The sequence below is a fragment of the Ahaetulla prasina genome, chromosome 7 (genome assembly GCF_028640845.1).
Source record: "Ahaetulla prasina isolate Xishuangbanna chromosome 7, ASM2864084v1, whole genome shotgun sequence".
Lineage (NCBI taxonomy): Eukaryota > Metazoa > Chordata > Lepidosauria > Squamata > Colubridae > Ahaetulla > Ahaetulla prasina.
Window position 1 is genome coordinate 92,284,576 of NC_080545.1, and position 19,203 is coordinate 92,303,778.

A 19,203-nucleotide genomic window follows, 5' to 3' on the forward strand; every position below is an offset into this window, starting at 1 on the left:
TAACGATAAATTTTAATCGTGGGTTTGTTAATGGGGTTTTTAAGGGGTTTAATTGTATTTTTATAATTTTACATACTTATTTTAAATACTCAGCTTATTGAATTAGATTTTTAATGAATATTGTATTTTAAATTTTTTGGTATTTATGTTTTATCTATGCTGTACACCGCCCTGAGTCCTCGGAGAAGGGCAGTATAAAAATGTGAAAAATCAATCAATCAATCAATCAATCAATCAATCTGAGATGGATGATGAATGGCTGAGAGAGACCGTGAGAGTGGCTCCGTTGGCTGTGGAGGAAACTGGGGAAGGGCAGTCAGGCTGGGCAGAGCAGGGGAGAGATAGAACAAGGGTGAGGGGGTTAAGATGAAGACCAGGGCCCACCCCCTCCCCATCCTAGGGCACACAGGGAAGAACAAAGAAGAGAGCAATGTGGGTTGTGTGGCTTACGAGGAAGGAAAGGGCCCTGATTCCCTTCACAAGGCACACCTGGGGATGGAGTTTAAAGGAGAGGCAGTTGGGAGGGGCGTTTGTTGGGAACAAATGCTGAATTCATCTAAGGTTGAGAGTTGTGGTCTGCATTCCTGGACATTCCTCCCGACTGTTCGGATTAGTGCCATGCTACTGTGTGCTTATTTTGTCTTGCTGGAATTATTCCTCGCTTCTGGGACTCATTATCTTGCCCCGCTGGAGTGATTGATTGCAGTCATTCTGCTTACAGAGTATCCGAAGCCAGAAGCTGCTGCAGCTTTGTGGGAAAGTTTTTCTCCAGGCCGGAGAGTAAACAGGACACTGGGGGCAAAGTTGATGCCAATAAAGGGATGCATAGCGGTTCTCTGGCTGTGTTGCCTTCGTGCCACACCCCAGGTCATCACACCTATTGTGCAAACACAGCCTCAAACATTTGATTGGTTCCTATCAAGGTGAACATTTCAATACCGGAGGATTATCAGAAATAGGAAGTTGAGATGGAAGCAGAGTCTGTCACATGCAACGACTCTGCAACACAGAGCAAACTACCCATCTCACCCGTTACTCATCGTGTGGTATCTGTTTCCACGGGGAAGAATGAAGAACATCAATACAGTTGTACAAGTTTGTTTTTTTTATTCTTGAATCTTAAAAATAAATAAAGCCTATTTGATTACATTTTATTCACATTTATAAATAATCAACAAGACAAATCAATAAAGAGCATTTGGACAGAAGTCCTTTTATTCATAGTTCCCAGAAAATGCATCGAGCCTCGGCATCTGGCAGAAGAGGTATTTGATAGTCTGATATTTTATAAATATATTTATATTTCATATTTGTAAACCAGTGGCAATTTCTTGACCATTTTTCTCCCCCAAAAACCATTTTCAAGTGATTTGAATCCTGAGGGGGGTAATACCGTATTTTCCCGAAAATAAGACCCTGTCTTATATTTTTTTGAACCCCAAAATAAGCGCTTGGCCTTATTGCCATGCGCTCAAAAGCCCGATTGGGCTTATTATCAGGGGATGTCTTATTTTGGGGAAAACAGGGTAGATAGATAGATAAAGAGACAGAGACAAATAGATATGAATGGATGTAGATAGATAGATAGATACTGTGTTTCTCTGAAAATAAGACCCTGTCTTATATTTTTTTGAACCCTGAAATAAGCGCTTGGCCTTATTGCCATGCGCTCAAAAGCCCGATTGGGCTTATTATCAGAGGATGTCTTATTTTGGGGAAAACAGGTATCTTATTTCAAAGTTCTTTTTCATCCTTCTAATCTAAATACCAGCTATTCATATCGGGATATTCCTTCATCGAGCATTAATATATTATTACAAATTTGGCTCTTTTTCCCCAAGTCCAGAGTTCACCAGATCTCTATTGGACAGGCAATGGATTTTGCGTATTAAAGTGAAAGATAAAACAAGGCTGAAAAATGGGCTGGAAAGATACAAAATGATTTGGCCAAAAGTAAAATTTCAAAATGGTTTCAAGGCAAAAGGCTTGGATTCACCCATCCTACTGCGGATGGTTGGTTTTGCCTCAGCGTCGTAGACACTTTGCCTATTGTGGCTTTAAAAAAAAAATGTTTTACAGTAGGTCACAGAAAGGGAGACCTTATGGGGGGGAAAAAGAAAAGTATGATAAGATGTTATTTGTATGATGAAGCGTAATTACTGAAAGAGTAATCCAATTCTCATAGCTCTCAAGATACCGTATTTTTTGGAGTATAAGATGCACTCCATCCCCCCCCAAGAGGGTGAAAATTTGGCTGCGTTTTATACACCGAATGTAGCCCCGCCCACCCACCGGTCCCCACCCTTTGGCCTCTGCCTCCCAGCAATTTGCCTCCTTGCAGCAAACAGCCAACAGCCCGTTTCAGCTTCAGCACAGCCTGATTAGCACAAGCAGCTGATTGTCGGCCTCCCGACCATCAGCTGTTTCAGGCTGCAGGGATTGCCACTGCCTATTGCCGCCTCCGCGCGTCCCATTTTCAGCCTCCGCTGTTTGCTATAAGGAGGCAAAAGGCTGGGAGGCAGAGGCAGACTTTTTTTTTCTTGTGCTAATCAGGCTGTGCTGAAAACGAAACTGAAATCAGGCTGTTTGTCGCTTGCTGCAAGGAGGCAAATTGCTGGGAGGCAGATTTTTTTCTCTTGTTTTCCTCCCAAAAAATGGTAGGTGCGTCTTATAGTCTGGAGCATCTTATACTCCGAAAAATATGGTAATTCATGCCCGCTAAATTGGCCAGTATTTTCATTTCACATGATGTGAAATGTTACAGCAAGGTGGGCTTCTAAATATATATATATGGCCCAGTGGTTAAAGACACTGAACTTGTCAGCTGTCAAAGCTTGTAACATGTGATGGGGCGAGCTTCCGTTTCTTGCGCCAGCGCCTGCCCATCTAGCAATTTGAAAACAGGCAAGTGCGAGTAGATAAATAGGTACCACTTCGGTGGGAAGGTGTAACACAAATGTTAAAATCACTTTGCCCAGAATGGTATTTCAGCCAACATTTTTCTATGCATGGAAATTCTCCTTGGGTACAACTGCAAATAGCTAAGGGAGAATATTTCTAGCACAAAGTCTTCTTACCTTCCTTCACAGAAGGAAGAAGGAAGAGGAAACCCATAAAGTTCCTGCCAGGGATGGCCACAGATGGGTGTAACTGGGGGCAAAGCAAAAATCACAGCATAGTGGGTGTCATTGTGACTTTTCAGACCCTTCTCTGTAGATGCTTCCTTTGCCTGACAGTTGCTTTTGTCTAAAAGGCTAACAAGATAAGAGGAAATTTTTTTACTATTTTGTAAAAAATTTTTTTTAAAAAAAGGTAAGAGGAAAAGGTTACTTTAAAAAGCATAACTGGGAAAAAAAAAGGATATTTATTTATTTATCCAAAATTTCATCTATCTATCCTCCACTTCTGAGCTATTTTTTTGGGGGGGGAGGAACGTAAAGCCCCCAAGCCTACTGAAAAGTCAACAACAACAACAACAAAAAGGAATCACAATCAATCTTCATTACAGATTTTTTAAAAAAATAATCAAACACACAAACATTACTTGGAACTCACTTTCCAAGTCACTTTCTGGCAGGGGGCCCGGTTCGGGGGGGCGCAGACACAACACTTTCTCAATCTTGGCAACTTTAAGACATGTGGACTTCAACTCCCAGAATTCCACAGTTAACATGGCTGACTAGGGGATTCTGGGAGTCGAAGTCCATACGTCTCAAAGTTGCCAAGATTGAGACATGTTGGCTTAGAGGAGCGAATCTAGAGGAACAGCATAAAATAAAGCTTGTTATGGAGAATCTTGAACATAAAATCAAGAATGTATATTCCTATGTATATTCCTATATTATATTCCTATAAAGTTTTTAAGCCATCTAGGAAACCTGTCGGGCAATATTTTTTCAAGAAGCGACTGGACTTTCCGTTGTTTCTTTGAAGACGTTTCGCTCCTCATCCAGGAAGCTTCTTCAGCTTTGACGGGATGGTGGGGAATGGAAGGATTTATACTCCTTGCCTATTGCTGGTTTGAAAGAGGGGTCATAAAAGGACATCTATGTCAAAACTGAACAACCCCATCTCAATAGAACTGGAGGGATATGACATCATCTATCTCCAGTCTACAACACAGTCCTTTCAGCAATTCCAAGGCGGCTCCACACCTATTTGCATCACTCAGGTGACCCTGAAGACACAGATAAATCTCCAGGTGGCCTCAATGACTTTCTAGATAAAGGTAAAGGTTCCCCCGCATATATACGTTAGTCGTTTCCGACTCTAGGGGGTGGTGCTCATCTCTGTTTCAAAGCCGAAGAGCCAGCACTGTCCGAAGACGTCTCCGTGGTCATGTGGCCGGCCAAAGGCCCATGGAACGCTGTCACCTTCCCACCAAAGGTGGTCCCTATTTTTCTACTTGCATTTTTTATGTGCTTTCGAACTGCTAGGTTGGCAGAAGCTGGGACAAGTAATGGGAGCTCACCCCCTTACGCGGCACTCGGGATTCGAACCGCTGAACTGCCAACCTTTTGATCAACAAGCCCAGCGTCTTAGCCGCTGAGCCACTTTTTCAACAACTCTCTAAAAGGATGCAAATGACCAGCTGTCTGCAAGGAGTAGAAATCCTTCCATTCCCCACCATCCAGTCAAGAGCTGAAGAAGCTTCTTGGATGAGAAGTGAAACGCCTTCGAAGAAAAACAAAGAAAGTCCAGTTGCCTCTTGAAAAAAACAAAACACCTTTGGGACAATCATAACCTGGATGACTGAGAATCTCCACGGATATGTCCGGCAATAGCGTGTTTTTGGATTTATTGGGTTTTCCTGCCACTTTGAGTCTGCATCAATTCAGTAACCATTTCGTCACTCGTGCAATAATAATAAAGCAGATATTTTAAAAATTATTGTCGGGGTCCTTTTTGGGATTCTGGAAATGTCCAAAGCCAAGCAGAGGAAAGACACCCCCCAGCAAAATCAACGAAGCAGAATTCCATCTCTCCCAGAGACGCTGCTCGGAGGCGACTTCCTAGCTTGGTCGGCCCAAGTTTTTTCCAGCCGAATTCACCTTTTCCATCAAAAGGAGGATGTGCTCGGCGAATTCCCGAACTGCCCCGCGGCCGCCATTGGACCTGCAGATGTAGCTTGCCGCTTTCTGTGCAACTGAACACGCGTCCGCAGGGACGGCGCTCATGCTGGCTTTCTTCAGACACTCCACATCCGAGTCCTCATTTCCTGTGGGTGACGAGGGGAAAAAAAAAAAAGCAACTTCGGTGAAGGATCGCAGCTGTCAGTTTTGGAAGGCAATTTTCTTTTTGCTTCTTAACTGCCACATATTTTAGCTGGGGAAGTTGGCAGGGGGTTGTTGTTGGAGCGGTAGAAAGTTAGTCAAAACAACATTCCGTATTCAAGGACCTTTGCCTGCGTCTGATGGAGACTGCCTGAAGACTGTATCCAATTGAGTGTGAAGAGTTGATTGGACAATGTGAGGAACTTGTGGGTGTGGGGGCAGGGCTGTGAACTGTCAACTGGGTGTGGAAGCTTTCAGTTTCGGGTTTTCCCAGCTGTACCAACATGACATCTCTAATAAATTGGAACTTTGAGGAACCTCAAGCCTCAGAGTTTTATTTTGTTGGGGATATTCCTTGGAACCCTGACAGCAGCCTTTGTAAAAAAACAAAACAAAACAAAAAAGGTTAAATTTTGTTAGAGATGCTTCTGAGGTAATTGAAAAAAAATATGGCGGGATTGCAAACCGAGGCCTGGCTTCTTAAAAGCCTTGGGCTGTCATCATTCTAAAAATTGATTTTGAATATAAAAGATTATTTGATGTGCAGGCGATCCTTGACTTATGACACAATTGTGAACTTCAATTCCCAGCATACTGGTTGGCTGGGGAATTCTGGGAGTTGAAGTCCAGACACCTTCACGTTATCAAGGTTTTAAAACACTGGCTTATTCCATACTATCTGAGGTAAAAATGAACTTGCTGTTCTTGATACGATCAGTGAGGATGGGACCCTCTTTAAGGACCCCAAGGTCCTTCAGTTTCAGTCATATACAGATAGTCCTCGATTTATGACCACAATCCAGCCCAAAATTTAGGTCAGGAGTCTCCAACCTTGGTAACTTTAAGACTTGTGGACTTCAACTCCCAGAATCCTTCAGCCAGCTTTGCTGGCTAAGGAATTCTGGGAGTTGAAGTCCACAAGTCTTAAAGTTACCAAGGTTGGAGACCCTTGATTTAGGTGGTTAAGTGAGACATTAGTTAAGCGACTTTTTTCCCCAACACGTGACGACTTTTCTGGCGACCGTTTGCTAAGGGAATCACTGCAGTCGTTAAGCTAGTCACACGGTTGTTAAGCGAATCTGGCTTCCCCGGTGACTTTGCTTGTCGGAAGGTCACTGAGGAGGATTGTGTGATCTTGGGGTACAGCAGCGGTCGTAAGGATGAACCAGCAGCCAAGCGTCTGAATTTTGATCACGTGATCACATGCTGCAAAAGGTTGTAACTGTGAAAAATGGTCATAAGTGGCTTCTTTCAGTGCTGTCGTAACTTTGAACGGTCACTAAGTGAACTGTTGTAAGTCAAGGACTACCTGTATATGAAAGTGTCCTTCCTCCCAGTTTGTTTTTTTAGACTGGAAGTCAGAGGAGCTTCCAAGAGATGGAAAGAGGCAGAACAGAAAACACCGCCCCCCATTATGACAGGTCGTCCTCGACTTATGAGCACAACTCAGCCCAAAATTTCTGTTGCTAAGTGAGGTCATCCTTGACTTACGACCAAAACTGAGCTCAAAGTTTCTGTTGTTAACGGAGTTTTGCCCCATCTGCTACACATCCTTTCTTGCTTCGTACACCTACTCAAATTGCACGTTCCAATGGTTTTTTTTTAGTGTTCTCGTGGTTTTTATTCTTTTGTCTTAAAACGCTTCTGAGATTTTAATTGTAATGTACGCAAATTGCTTAAATTGTTAAGTTAGTCACATGGTTGTTATGTGAATCTGACTTTGACTGTCAGACGTTTGCAAAAGGTGATCCAAAGGGGAGACTGCCACCGTCATAAATGTGAGTCGGTTGCCAAGTCTGAATTTCGGTCGCCTGACCATGTAGATCAGTGGTAGTCAACCTGGTCCCTACCGCCCACTAGTGGGCGTTCCAGCTTTCATGGTGGGCGGTTAGAAAATTTTACTACTAACAGAGATACAAAAGTGGGCGATAGGTATAAAAAGGTTGACTACCCCTGATGTAGATGGTGCAATGGTCATAAGTGGCTTCTTTCAGTGCTGTCGTAACTTTGAACGGTCACTAAGTGAACTGTTGTAAGTCAAGGACTACCTGTATATGAAAGTGTCCTTCCTCCCAGTTTGTTTTTTTAGACTGGAAGTCAGAGGAGCTTCCAAGAGATGGAAAGAGGCAGAACAGAAAACACCGCCCCCCATTATGACAGGTCGTCCTCGACTTATGAGCACAACTGAGCCCAAAATTTCTGTTGCTAAGTGAGGTCATCCTTGACTTACGACCAAAACTGAGCTCAAAGTTTCTGTTGTTAACGGAGTTTTGCCCCATCTGCTACACATCCTTTCTTGCTTTGTACACCTACTCAAATTGCACGTTCCAATGGTTTTTTTTTTAGTGTTTTCGTGGTTTTTATTCTTTTGTCTTAAAACGCTTCTGAGATTTTAATTGTAATGTACGCAAATTGCTTCAATTGTTAAGTTAGTCACATGGTTGTTATGTGAATCTGACTTTGACTGTCAGACGTTTGCAAAAGGTGATCCAAAGGGGAGACTGCCACCGTCATAAATGTGAGTCGGTTGCCAAGTCTGAATTTTGATCACGTGATCACATGCTGCAAAAGGTTGTAACTGTGAAAATGGTCATAAGTGGCTTCTTTCAGTGCTGTCGTAACTTTGAACGGTCACTAAACGAACGGTTGTAAGTTGAGGACAACCTGTACAGGTAGTCCTCAACTTACAACTGTTCATTTAGTGACCGTTCAAAGTTACAACGGCAATGAAAAAAGTGACATAGTGTTGTGGTCCGTCAGCAGCCTACGGAGCTGGCAATTGAGTCGGGCAGCGATGAGGCTGAGGTGAGGCCAGGGCCATCAGGGAGTGAGGTGCGGGTTCCAGAGCCTCCAGAGCCTGACAGTAGTGAGGCAGAGGAACAGGAGGAGCCTGTTCCTAATGCACACATGGGAAGAGCTGCCAGAAAGTAAGAGCAGCTCAAGCGGAGAGGACGACTCAGGAGTAGGGCCAAGAGATGATTGGCCCCTCCCATAAGGCTTAAAACAAGACCAGCACCGGTGTTTCAGCTTTGCTGGAAAACAACGTTGTAGCTGCGTCCTCTGCTTTGTGAATAACTTTGTTTTTGTGACTTCTGGACATTTACCAGGAAGGGCCTTTGGCAGTTTGCCTAATTGGACTAAGATTTGTGAAATAACTGAGAAATTTGTGTTGGCAGGCATTTGTTTTACTTTGAGTTGAACGACGCTGGGAATGAAGTAATTCCCAGCTGTTCGAATAAAGTTTATTTTTCTACAGACTAGGTTTGTTGCTACCTAACTTGGGCCTGGGTCACAACACATATGACCATTTTCCACAGAAACAACCTTTGCAACATCGCGATGATCGTGTGATCAAAATTCAGAAGTTTGGCAACTGGTTCATACTTATGTCCGTTGTTGTGTCCCAAGGTCATGCGATCCCCTTTTGTGACTTTTGGACAAGTGAAGTCAATGGGGAAAGCAGATTCACTTTAACAACCGGGTGACTAACTTCTCAACTGCAGTGATTCACTTAACAACTGTGGCAAGAAAAGCCGTAACATGGGGCAAAACTCACTTAACAAAACAGCCAACGTTTTGGGCTCAATTACGGCTGTAAGTCGAGGACTACTTGTACTCTTTTCTGCTTCCAATGATTGAGAGAGGCTCAAAAAAACCCCTCCGGGAAAATAATAAAGCTGCTGAATCATAAAGTAGGAAAAGTGAAACCTCGTTCGCAGAGGAGGCCAACTTTCCAGAAACTTCCAGCAGAGCCTTAGCCAACGAAATCAGCAACAGCATTCGGAAAGGGCCTCACCTAAGTACGCAACCTCCTTCCAGCACAACCCCATGGCCTTCCGCCATTTCTCCACGACCCCCAGCTTGTCTATCACCCCGACTTCCACGGTACAGCCCAACTTCGAGGTCAAGAGCGCCTTGGTGGAACAGTCCCTCTCGGAGATCAGCCGCACCTGGACAAACGAAAGGCTGTTAGTGCCGACAGAGGAGAATCTTTTTAGATCAGGGTTTGAACCGTGGGGTCCTTGGTGCTCTCTGAGCTTGGTTGTTTTCTTGCAGACGTTTCATTACCAAACTAGGTAACGTCATCAGTGCCAAGCAAAATTTTCATGTTGCATTAAAGCACCGATGTGGCCTGTTGGCCGCCGGCCCCTCCGGCAGCCAAATCAGATGAGGAGGCAGCGTGGGAGTCAGGGCCAGCATCAAAGCTCCAAGAGGGAAGAGGGAATGGAGCTGTCACACAGAGAGAGATAGAGGCGGAGGCCGGGCCGTCCATCGGCCCTCAGATGGAGAGTCAACAGCTCCCAGGTCAGGAGGTGGCTGATGAGGAAAAGGAGGAAGAGCTGGGTCCAGTGCCTGACACGCGGATGTGCAGAAGGCAGAAGAGAGGAGAGCAGCAGGAATCTATGGGCCGGTCCTTGGGACGGAAGAGCCACCTGTTGTGTCTCGTCCGATCTCACCACAGCCAGAGCCTTCTTATCTGCTTCCAAACACGGAGGAATGTCCTAGTATGCCTCCCGGCCCCAGCCCTGGCTCCATGCCCAGACAGGCTGAAGAGGAGGAAGTATCTCCAGCCCCCAGCTCTGGCTCCATGCCCAGGCAAACGGAGCAACTAGACCCCTCCCCCTCCTCCACAGCATGTGAGCCTGAGGGAGGTCAATTGCCAACAGCTGCAGACTGGAGTGACCCTCGGGTCAGAAGACTTGATAGACGGAGGCAACAGAAGGAAGGGAGGGGCAGGCCTGGATAAGTGCTGAGTCATGGAGCCACACCCCATGGCCTATATAAAGGATCTGCTTTCTGGCATTCTCTGAGTCAGGCAAAGTCTAAACTTATCTTGCTGAAGTCACTTTCTGGTCTCCTGCCTGCCTTGAGGACTTTGCTAGGACTTTGGGCAGAGCTGCAGAGGCAAGCCTGATTCGGATTTCCCTGACCCGGCCGTCAGCGGAGGAGTGGGACATGACACCACCGCTGCTACTAGTGAAGCCACACCCTAGCTCTGGGGATAAAAGACAGGGAGGTGGGAGATGAATAGATGTGGCAGACAACTATTCATCTCCCTGCCAGTCAGCCACTGATGGCCTGCATTTCCGAATCCTGTCTGGAAATTATCAGAATTCTTCTTGGAATCTGCAGCGCCTTCTGAGAATGTGTGTGTGTGTGTGTGTGTGTGTGTGTGTGTGTGTGTCTGCTGCTGGAAAAAAGCGAGCGCACCTTCCAGGACTTCCTTTGCAAGTGTGGGAAGAGAGAGAGAGAGAGACTCAGGGGTGGGATTCAGCCGGTTCGTCCCAGTTCGGGCGAATCGGTAGTTGTGACTTGCAGGTGGGCTCACCCCCCCCAACTTGGCGCTATGCTGTCCTATTTAGCTGCGTTTTTTAAGATGGGTGCATGCGTGCAAGAGCGCGTGCGAGCAAAGCACACGCGCAGAAGGCCGCACTCACACTCTCGGTGCTGGGGCGAACCGGTTGTTAAATTATGTGAAGTCCACCTCGTTTCGTTAAATACAAAGGGCTTGTCGTGTTTGGGAGCCGGGTGACACTGCAAGAATGTCACAGGTGTTTAAATCATACCGTGTTTCCCCGAAAATAAGACCCTGTCTTATATTTTTTTGAATCCTGAAATAAGCGCTTGGCCTTATTGCCATGCGCTCAAAAGCCCAATTGGGCTAATTATCAGGGGATGTCTTATTTTGGGAGGAAACAGGGTATAATCTGTTTTCTTTCTGCTACAGCAGATGGGGAAGGCATCTAACTAGGACAATAAACCCCAGATCTAACCCTGTTAGCCTTCCATAAAGCTTCAAAGAACTGGTTGTGCCCCAGAAGTCTGGGGCGCTACATGAACCAAGGGGCCCTCACATCCTGGTTTATTGTTAATAGGCCATTAGTTTTGCTTTGTACACATACTCAAATTGCATGCTGTCATGTGTTTTTTTTTATAGTGTTTACGTAGTTTTTATTCTTTTGTTTTAAAATGTTTTTGTTCTGACCTCGGCGTTCCCAAACCACGAAGCGGACTCCATGTTAATAGAGGTTTGTTTTTAGGCAGAAGACAAACCTTTATTAACATGGAGTCTGCTTCGTGGTTTGGGAATGCCTAGGTCAGAAAAGTTTGTCTCCTGCAAACTCCACTCCCCTTTCGCTCCTCTTTTATTCACTCTGGGAGGGGCCATTCATCATCCACCTGTGTGTGGCCTTACTCCCAAGTCGACCCTCGTTCTTTAGCTGTTCCCTTCGCCTGGCAACTCTGTGCACGCACACAATGGGAACAGGCTCCAGCTGTTCATCTGCCTCACTGATGTCTGACTCCGAAGGAGAGCTGATAACTGGCATATGGCCCTGGCCCCCCTCTCTGCCTCCATCGCAGAGCCTTCCCCAGACTCCAGGACTGGCCCGTGTTCCTTCCCAACCTCCTCACTGTCCGAATCTGCTGCCAGATCTGCTGGCCACTGGCGGGCCACAACAGTTTTTAAGATTTTAATTGTAATGTATGTTTTTGAATTGTGAGCTGCCCAGAGTTGTTTGCTGAGATGGGCAGCTACAAAAGTCAATCAATCAAACAAACAAACCATCAAACAAATAACTTTGTTAAGTCTCTTCCTTTCAGAGTCTTCATGATGTCTCCATACTGTCAAGCAACGGGTACACGTTCTGACATTTTGGCCTCCCCCATGAAAACTAAAAGCCTACCTCCCCTGCAACAAAAGGCAAAGAAACTTTGTGACATCCCTACCTTAAAAATCCATCCCCAAAGACAAGCGTTAAGATGTACCTCTATGCCTCTTTTCTGAAGCTGATTGATTCCAACCGCATCTCTGACATCATAGGAAACCATCTCTTTCCCATCTTCGGAGATGTAGATGTGGCCGGTGGTGAGGCATCCGTCGATGGTACACACCAGAAGCTTCACTTCCTTCAAGGTCTCTTTCCCAAAGTAGCCATATCTGGAAATATGGTTTACAATCGTGGAAAAGAGGAGAGGAACCCAGTTTACTTATGTTGCATTCGATGGGCAAGAAGAAGGCTGGAAGACCAAGAGGGGAAAAAAGTGCATCGTTCCCATTGAGGCGATAATAGAATAACAGAATTGGAAGGGACCTTGTGTTGTGTCTCGCCCGCTCTCACCGCAGCCGGGGCCTTCTTATCTGCTTCCGAACGCTGAGGTATGTCCTAGTATGCCTCCCGGCCCCAGCCCTGGCTCCATGCCCAGACAGGCTGAGGAGGAAGCACCTCCAGCCCCCAACTCTGGCTCCATGCCCAGGCAAACGGAGCAACTAGACCCCTCCCCCTCCCCCACAGCATGTGAGCTTGAGGGAGGTCAATTACCAACAGCTGCCGACTGGAGTGATCCTCATTTCAGAAGAATTGATAGGCGGCGGCGTCAGAAGGAAGGGAGGGGCAGGCCTAGATAAGTGCTGAGTCATGGAGCCACACCCCATGGCCTATATAAAGGATCTGCTTTCTGGCATTCTCTGAGACAGGCAAAGTCTAACATATCTTGCTGAAGTCACTTTCTGGTCTTCTGCCTGCCTTGAGAACTTTGCTAGGACTTTGGCAGAGCTGCAGAGGCACGCCTGATTCGGATTTCCCTAACCCGGCCGTCAGCGGAGGAGTGGGACACGACACCTTGGAGGTCTTCTATTCCAACCCCCTGCTCAAGCAGGAAACCCTATACCAGTGTTGGCGAACCACACTAAGGCATGTGCGCATGCACATGTCGGAAAGATGATCTTCCAGTTTCCGACATGCACATGCATGCCAAACACCTGGTCTTTCGGTTTCTGGAGTGCATGCGTGCACGAAGACCAGCCTGCTGGTGCACATGTGCAAACCGGAAACTGAAAGACCCATTGCCCGGGTGCGCATGCGCGCACTGGGAAAATGATCTTCCAGTTTACGGCATGCGCATCCGTACTGGCCAGCTGGTTTTCGTGCACGAAATGCATGCCAGGAACCAGAAGACCAGGTGGCTGGTGTGCATGTCCGCACCTGAAAATGGTAGATCATCTTGCTGGCACGAGCATGCACTCTGGACAGCTGCTCTTCCTGTTTCCGGCGCTCCCACGCACGTAAAGACCAGCTAGCCGGCGCGCCAGAACCTGGAAGAGCAACGGGCAATGTCTCGTGTGCCCAGAGAGATGGCTCTGCGTGCCACTTCCAGCACGTATTTATTTATTTATTTATTTATTTATTTGCATTTATATCCCGCCCTTCTCCGAAGACTCAGGGCGGCTTACACTATGTTAAGCAATAGTCCTCATCCATTTGTATATTATATACAATGTCAACTTATTGCCCCCAACAATCTGGGTCCTCATTTTACCTACCTTATAAAGGATGGAAGGCTGAGTCAACCTTGGGCCTGGTGGGACTTGAACCTGCAGTAATTGCAAGCAGCTGTGTTAATAACAGACTGTCTTAGCAGTCTGAGCCACCAGAGGCCCTTATGCCACAGGTTCGCCATTCAACAGATTAACAGAGTTGGAATTGACTTTGCAGGTCATCTAGACCAGCCCAAGCAGGAGACCCTATATCTGCCTCTACCTAGGATCGAACTCACAACCTCCTGATTGTGAGGCAAGAGATCCACTTCCAGGCCACTGCAGTCAGTCTAGCCATCGCGGCCCTGTACCATTCTGTACGAATGGCTGTTCGACTCTTCCTTTAAAAAACTCCAGTTTTGGAGCAAGCATAATCTCTGGAGCAGGGGTCTCCAACCTTGGCAACTTTAAGCCTGGCGGACTTCAACTCCCAGAATTGAAGCTGGCTGGGGGATTCTGGGAATTGAAGTCCGCCAGGCTTAAAGTTGCCAAGGTTGGAGAACCCTGCTCTGGAGGTAAGTCGCTCCACTGATTGATTGTTCTAAATGTCAGGAAGCCTTCTAGTTTTTCTGCATGTGGGTGCATAAGATTCACATATGTTGCGAAGATCAGAGAGACTCAAAGTTCTAATCCACCCTCAAACATGACATCTCAGTGGGGTGTCCTTGCATCAGCCCTTCTCTCTGCCCGACACATCTCACAAGGTTGCTTACTGTGAAGATAATGCTGGAGGACAGATACATACATTGCCTTGAATCCTTGGAAGAACAGGAATCTTGCCAAATAAAGTAAGACTAATATTTATTTGGGGGATACATCCCTCTCTTCAATTTATATGGACCTGTTCTAGAACAAGGGTATCTACAGAAAAGAATGCGCGGACCCTGGAGTCTCCAGAGGAGGACAGCAGAGAGGCAGAGGAACAGGAGGAGCCTGTTCCTAGCGCACGCATGTGAAGAGTTGCTAGAAGGCAAAAGCAGCTACAGCAAAAAGGACGACTCAGGAGTAAGGCCAGGAGATGATTGGCCTCTCCCATAAGGCTTAAAAGAGCAGCAATGGCTCTTGGGTTCTTTGTAGGAAAGCAATGTTGCTACATCTGTTTTACGTCCGCATCTCTTGTTTCTGATCTTTGTGGAGCTTTACCAAGAAAAGCCTTTGGCAGGGTGCCAAAGCAGATAAAGGTCTGTGATAAAGCCGAAGGACTTTTTCTGAAGGACTTTGTTTTGGAATTAATTTTGACTAAGCTGGGAATGAAGTAATTCCCAGTTGTTATAATAAAATATGTTTGTTTAAGACTATGTGTGTCTTTTATGCCTTAAGAAAGTCTAGGTCACAACAGTTTTTCGGTGCTCCAGCCCCCACGAAGACCAGCTGGCCTGCGCGCATGTGCGCACCGGACACCAACAGAGCAGCTGGTGGCGCGTGTGCCCACAGAGAGGGCTCTGCATGCCACCTCTGGCACGCGTGCCATAGGTTCACCATCACGGCCCTCGCACTATGAGATTTCTCAAAGGAGGAGAACATCACCGCAACCACCCGAGAAAGCCAGTTTCTCTGTTTACCTTAGGACCCGTTGCTCCGCGATAGGCCAATCTATATCGACATCTATGTCCACGCTGTGCTCAGCTCGCATTTCGTAGTATGCCATTTTCCCACCCTAGATAAAAATGAAAGTGTGGGTCAGTCAATCTTGTCCACACCAGGGGGCACATCCTGAACTCCGCAGGGGTTATGTACAGGCACAAGTTTGCAGAGAAGAGCCAGAAATTGCATTCCAGCCCGATTTGCAGGCAAATCTCCTTTTTTCTCCCCCTTTTAGAACGTTATGGAGTGAAAGACCTGTGACCATGTTAAATACCCTGAAACTGTGAAAGATAGCAATAGCAATAGAAGTTAGACTTACATACTGAATATACTTATATATGAATATATAATTCATAATGCTTTACAGCCCCTCTCTAAGTGCTTTACAGAGTCAGCCTATTTCCCACACAACGATCTGGGTCTTCATTTTACCAACCTTGGAAGGTGTTGTGGTCTGCCTGCAGCCTGCAGCCTACAGTGATGAGGCTGAGGAAGAGCGTGGGCCAATCCTGGAGGCTGGGGAAGGCCCGGATGAGGGCTCTGCATCGGGACATCGGGGAGTGAGGTGTGGACTCCAGAGCCTCCAGAGACTGACAGTAGTGAGGCAGAGGAACAGGAGGAGCCTGTCCCTAATGCACGCATGAGAAGACCTGCCAGAAGGCAAGAGTAGCTCAAGCAAAGAGGACGACTCGGGAGTAGGGCCAAGAGATGATTGGCCCCTCCCATAAGGTTTAAAAGACCAGCAATGGCGTTTGGGCTTTGCCGGAAAACAATGTTGATAGCTTCGTCTTCTTGCATTTATTTTGTACCAGTGTTTTCTGAACTTTTGCCAAGAAAGACCTTTGGCAGTTTGCCTAATTGGACCAAGGTTTGCGATAGGACTGAGGAATTTGTGTTGGGAGGAATTTGTTTTAATTTAGTTGAACTACACTGAGAAAGTCATTCTCAGCTGTTCGAATAAAGTTGGTTTGTTTTACACTGACTGAGTTTCCTACTACCTACTGGGGCCTGGGTCACAACAGAAGGTTGGAAGGCTGAGTCAACCCTGATCGAACTCCTAGCAGTGGCCAGATTCAGTCTGCAATACTACGTTCTAGCCACTGTGCCACCATGGCTCAAGATTTACATTATAGATCATTAGCTTCTAGATCCAGTAAGATTATACAAGATATAATCTTCTGAATATACAATAGTCATATGATTTTCTATTTCAGTTAAAAAGAAAATACATAGCCAGTAAGGAAGGGTTATAAACTGGAAAGGGGGACATAATTTTAAAAAGCAGATATTTTGTTTGGAGGATTCTTTATGCCATTTGGAGGATTCTTTATGCCATCTGGAAGCCGTACGGGTCTGGATGGGGAGAAACAGGCTCAAGCTCAATCCCTCCAAGACAGAGTGGCTGTGGATGCCGGCACCCCGGTACAGTCAGCTGCAGCCGCGGCTGACTGTTGGGGGCGAGTCATTGGCCCCAATGGAGAGGGTGCACAACTTGGGCGTGCTCCTGGATGGACGGCTGTCTTTTGAAGACCACTTGACGGCCGTCTCCAGGAGAGCTTTTTACCAAGTTCGCTTGGTTCGCCAGTTGCGCCCCTTTCTAGACCGGGATGCCCTATGCACGTTCACTCATGCCCTTGTGACATCTCGCCTGGACTACTGCAATGCTCTCTACATGGGGCTTCCCTTGAAGAGCACCCAGAGGCTCCAGTTGGTCTAGAATGCGGCTGCGCGGGTGATAGAGGGAGCCCCTCGTGGCTCCCACGTGACACCTCTCTTGCGCAGACTGCACTGGCTACCTGTGGCCTTTCGGGTGCGCTTCAAGGTTTTGGTAATTATCTTTAAAGCGCTCCATGGCATTGGGCCGGGTTACTTACGGGACCGTCTGCTGCTACCGAATACCTCTCACCGACCCGTACACTCTCACAGGGAGGGACTCCTCAGGGTGCCGTCAGCCAGACAGGGCCGGCTGGCGGCGCCCAGGGGAAGGGCCTTTTCTGTGGGGGCTCCCACCCTCTGGAACGAACTTCCCGCAGGACTTCGCCAACTTCCTGACCTTTGAACCTTTCGCCGCGAGCTTAAGACACATCTGTTCATTTGCGCAGGACTGGACTAGAATTTTTAAATTTTAAATTTGGTTTTAATCAGGTTTTATTATTTTATTGGGGTTTTAATATTCGGCCATATTTAATAAGTTTTTTAAATTGTGGTTTTAACTTGTATTTATATATGTGTATATTTTATTTGGCTGTAAACCGCCCTGAGTCCCTTGGGAGATAGGGCGGTATAAAAATACAATAAATAAATAAATAAATAAATAATGCTGTTGCTGTTTACCCCTCCTAGTCTGGGAAGCCTTTATCCTCTTTCCCTGAAATCGACTGGAAAATAAGCCCCAGCATGATTTTCAGGATGCTTGTAATATAAGCCCTACCCTAAAAATAAGCCCCGGTTAAGATTGTCAGCCAGACAAACGTTTAGTACCGTACTTCCCCACAATCAAATCATATTAGAAAACAGTCAATATAAATCTTAAGGATACCAGCAACAAGGTTACAGTCATACAGTCATAAGTGGGAGGAGATGGGTGATAGGATAATAAAAAGATAGCTTAATTCGTATCAGCTGTGCTTCGGCATCAAAAATAGTAAATAGAAAAATCTGTTCTCGAAAAACAAAATATAAATCCAAACGACTACGGCCTTTCAGCTGGGGTGGATTTACCAACGTTTTAAGCGGCATAATTGTATCATGCTACAACTAGGAAGGTGAAACAGGAACGCAATCTGGACAGCGATTCCAGGGAAGTGGGATTGAAAACCTCCCTTCCTCTTCTACTTTTTTTTTAAAATTTAAAAATCAACTCTATCAGCAATGTGACTTTGAAGGTCAAACCACCCCTTACAGAAGGGGAAAAAAAAAAAAACCTGAGGAAAAAAATTCAGCCAGTTCCTAAATCGGAGTTATTAAAGGATTTTTTTTAAATTTGCATTTATATCCCGCCCTTCTCCGAAGACTCAGGGCAGCTTACACCAAGTCAAGCAATAGTCTTCATCCATTTGTATATTATATACAAAATCAACTTATTGCCCCCAACAATCTGGGTCCTCCTTTTATCTACCTTATAAAGGATGGAAGGCTGAGTCAACCTTGGGCCTGGTGGGGCTTGAACCTGCAGTAATTGCAAGCAGCTGCTGTTAATAACAGACTGTCTTACCAGTCTGAGCCACCAGAGGCCCAGATAGCATCGAAAGAACTGAGTAACTTCTTCAGAAGCCCAACTCCAAAAGTGCTAGGGCAAAAGAAGGACCAACAGCATTGGCGCACCCACCTGCAAATACCCCTTTTCAATTAAGGCCCTCTTGGCAAAGTAAAACGATCCGTTTTCATACAGCTCACCATCCCAGTCCTGTCGCCGAGGACGCTTGGCCGGATTCAGATTTTGCGGGACGGTCACTTCACAGACTGTTAAAGCAAAAAGGGGGAAGGGGGAGAGAAAGATGGATATGGTGTCATTGTCTAAATACCTCTGTGCTCTCCTGCTCACTCTCACACACACGTAAGTGCAGGGGTCTCCAACTTGGGCAACTTTAAGACTTGTGGATTTCAACTCCCAGAGTTCCTCAGCCAGCAAAGCTGGTGGCTAAAATCCTCAGAGACCTTTTCTCATAACAATTCAATGACATTCAACTGGACAATGGGACAATAGGGGGAGGGAGAATGCTACTGTTTAATTATAGGGGATTGCGTGGGAATTAGTTAGAGCTGGTTTTGCCTTAATCTGTGCCGAAATGACGTACTCAATAAAATTTTGCGTAAAGAGATTGGATGGTCTCGAAAGTGCTTGCTCGGTTGGGTTCGTCGGCTGGAATCTTGACACACGCCTTGCTGGTTAAAAAGTCCCCGCACCAATCTCTGACCTTCCCAAGTAAGACAATCTCAGGCAGCAGGGAAAGATCATCGCTCAAACTCTTGGAGTGCTTCAACCAGCTGAGTAGACTATACTGAGATGGTTTGGATTTAAAAGTAAAG

The 19,203-nt window shown here is 46.2% G+C and overlaps 1 protein-coding gene across 2 annotated transcripts in view; it reads right to left on the reverse strand.

Moving 5' to 3' along the window:
* CMAS (cytidine monophosphate N-acetylneuraminic acid synthetase) overlaps positions 1 to 19,203 on the reverse strand; it is a 30,666-nt gene that overhangs the window by 4,197 nt on the left and 7,266 nt on the right. Inside the window, exons 4-8 of one of the 2 annotated variants that reach the window (XM_058191024.1) lie at positions 18,503 to 18,636; positions 15,153 to 15,247; positions 12,042 to 12,213; positions 9,070 to 9,223; positions 1,189 to 5,218 (exon numbers count right to left, since the gene is read on the reverse strand). In XM_058191024.1, coding sequence (XP_058047007.1) covers positions 5,013 to 5,218; positions 9,070 to 9,223; positions 12,042 to 12,213; positions 15,153 to 15,247; positions 18,503 to 18,636 — 761 coding nt within the window. In that variant the 3' untranslated portion in view covers positions 1,189 to 5,012. Of the gene's footprint in view, positions 1 to 1,188; positions 5,219 to 9,069; positions 9,224 to 12,041; positions 12,214 to 15,152; positions 15,248 to 18,502; positions 18,637 to 19,203 lie in introns of those variants that run through there. The other variant, XM_058191025.1, reaches the window with a different exon arrangement.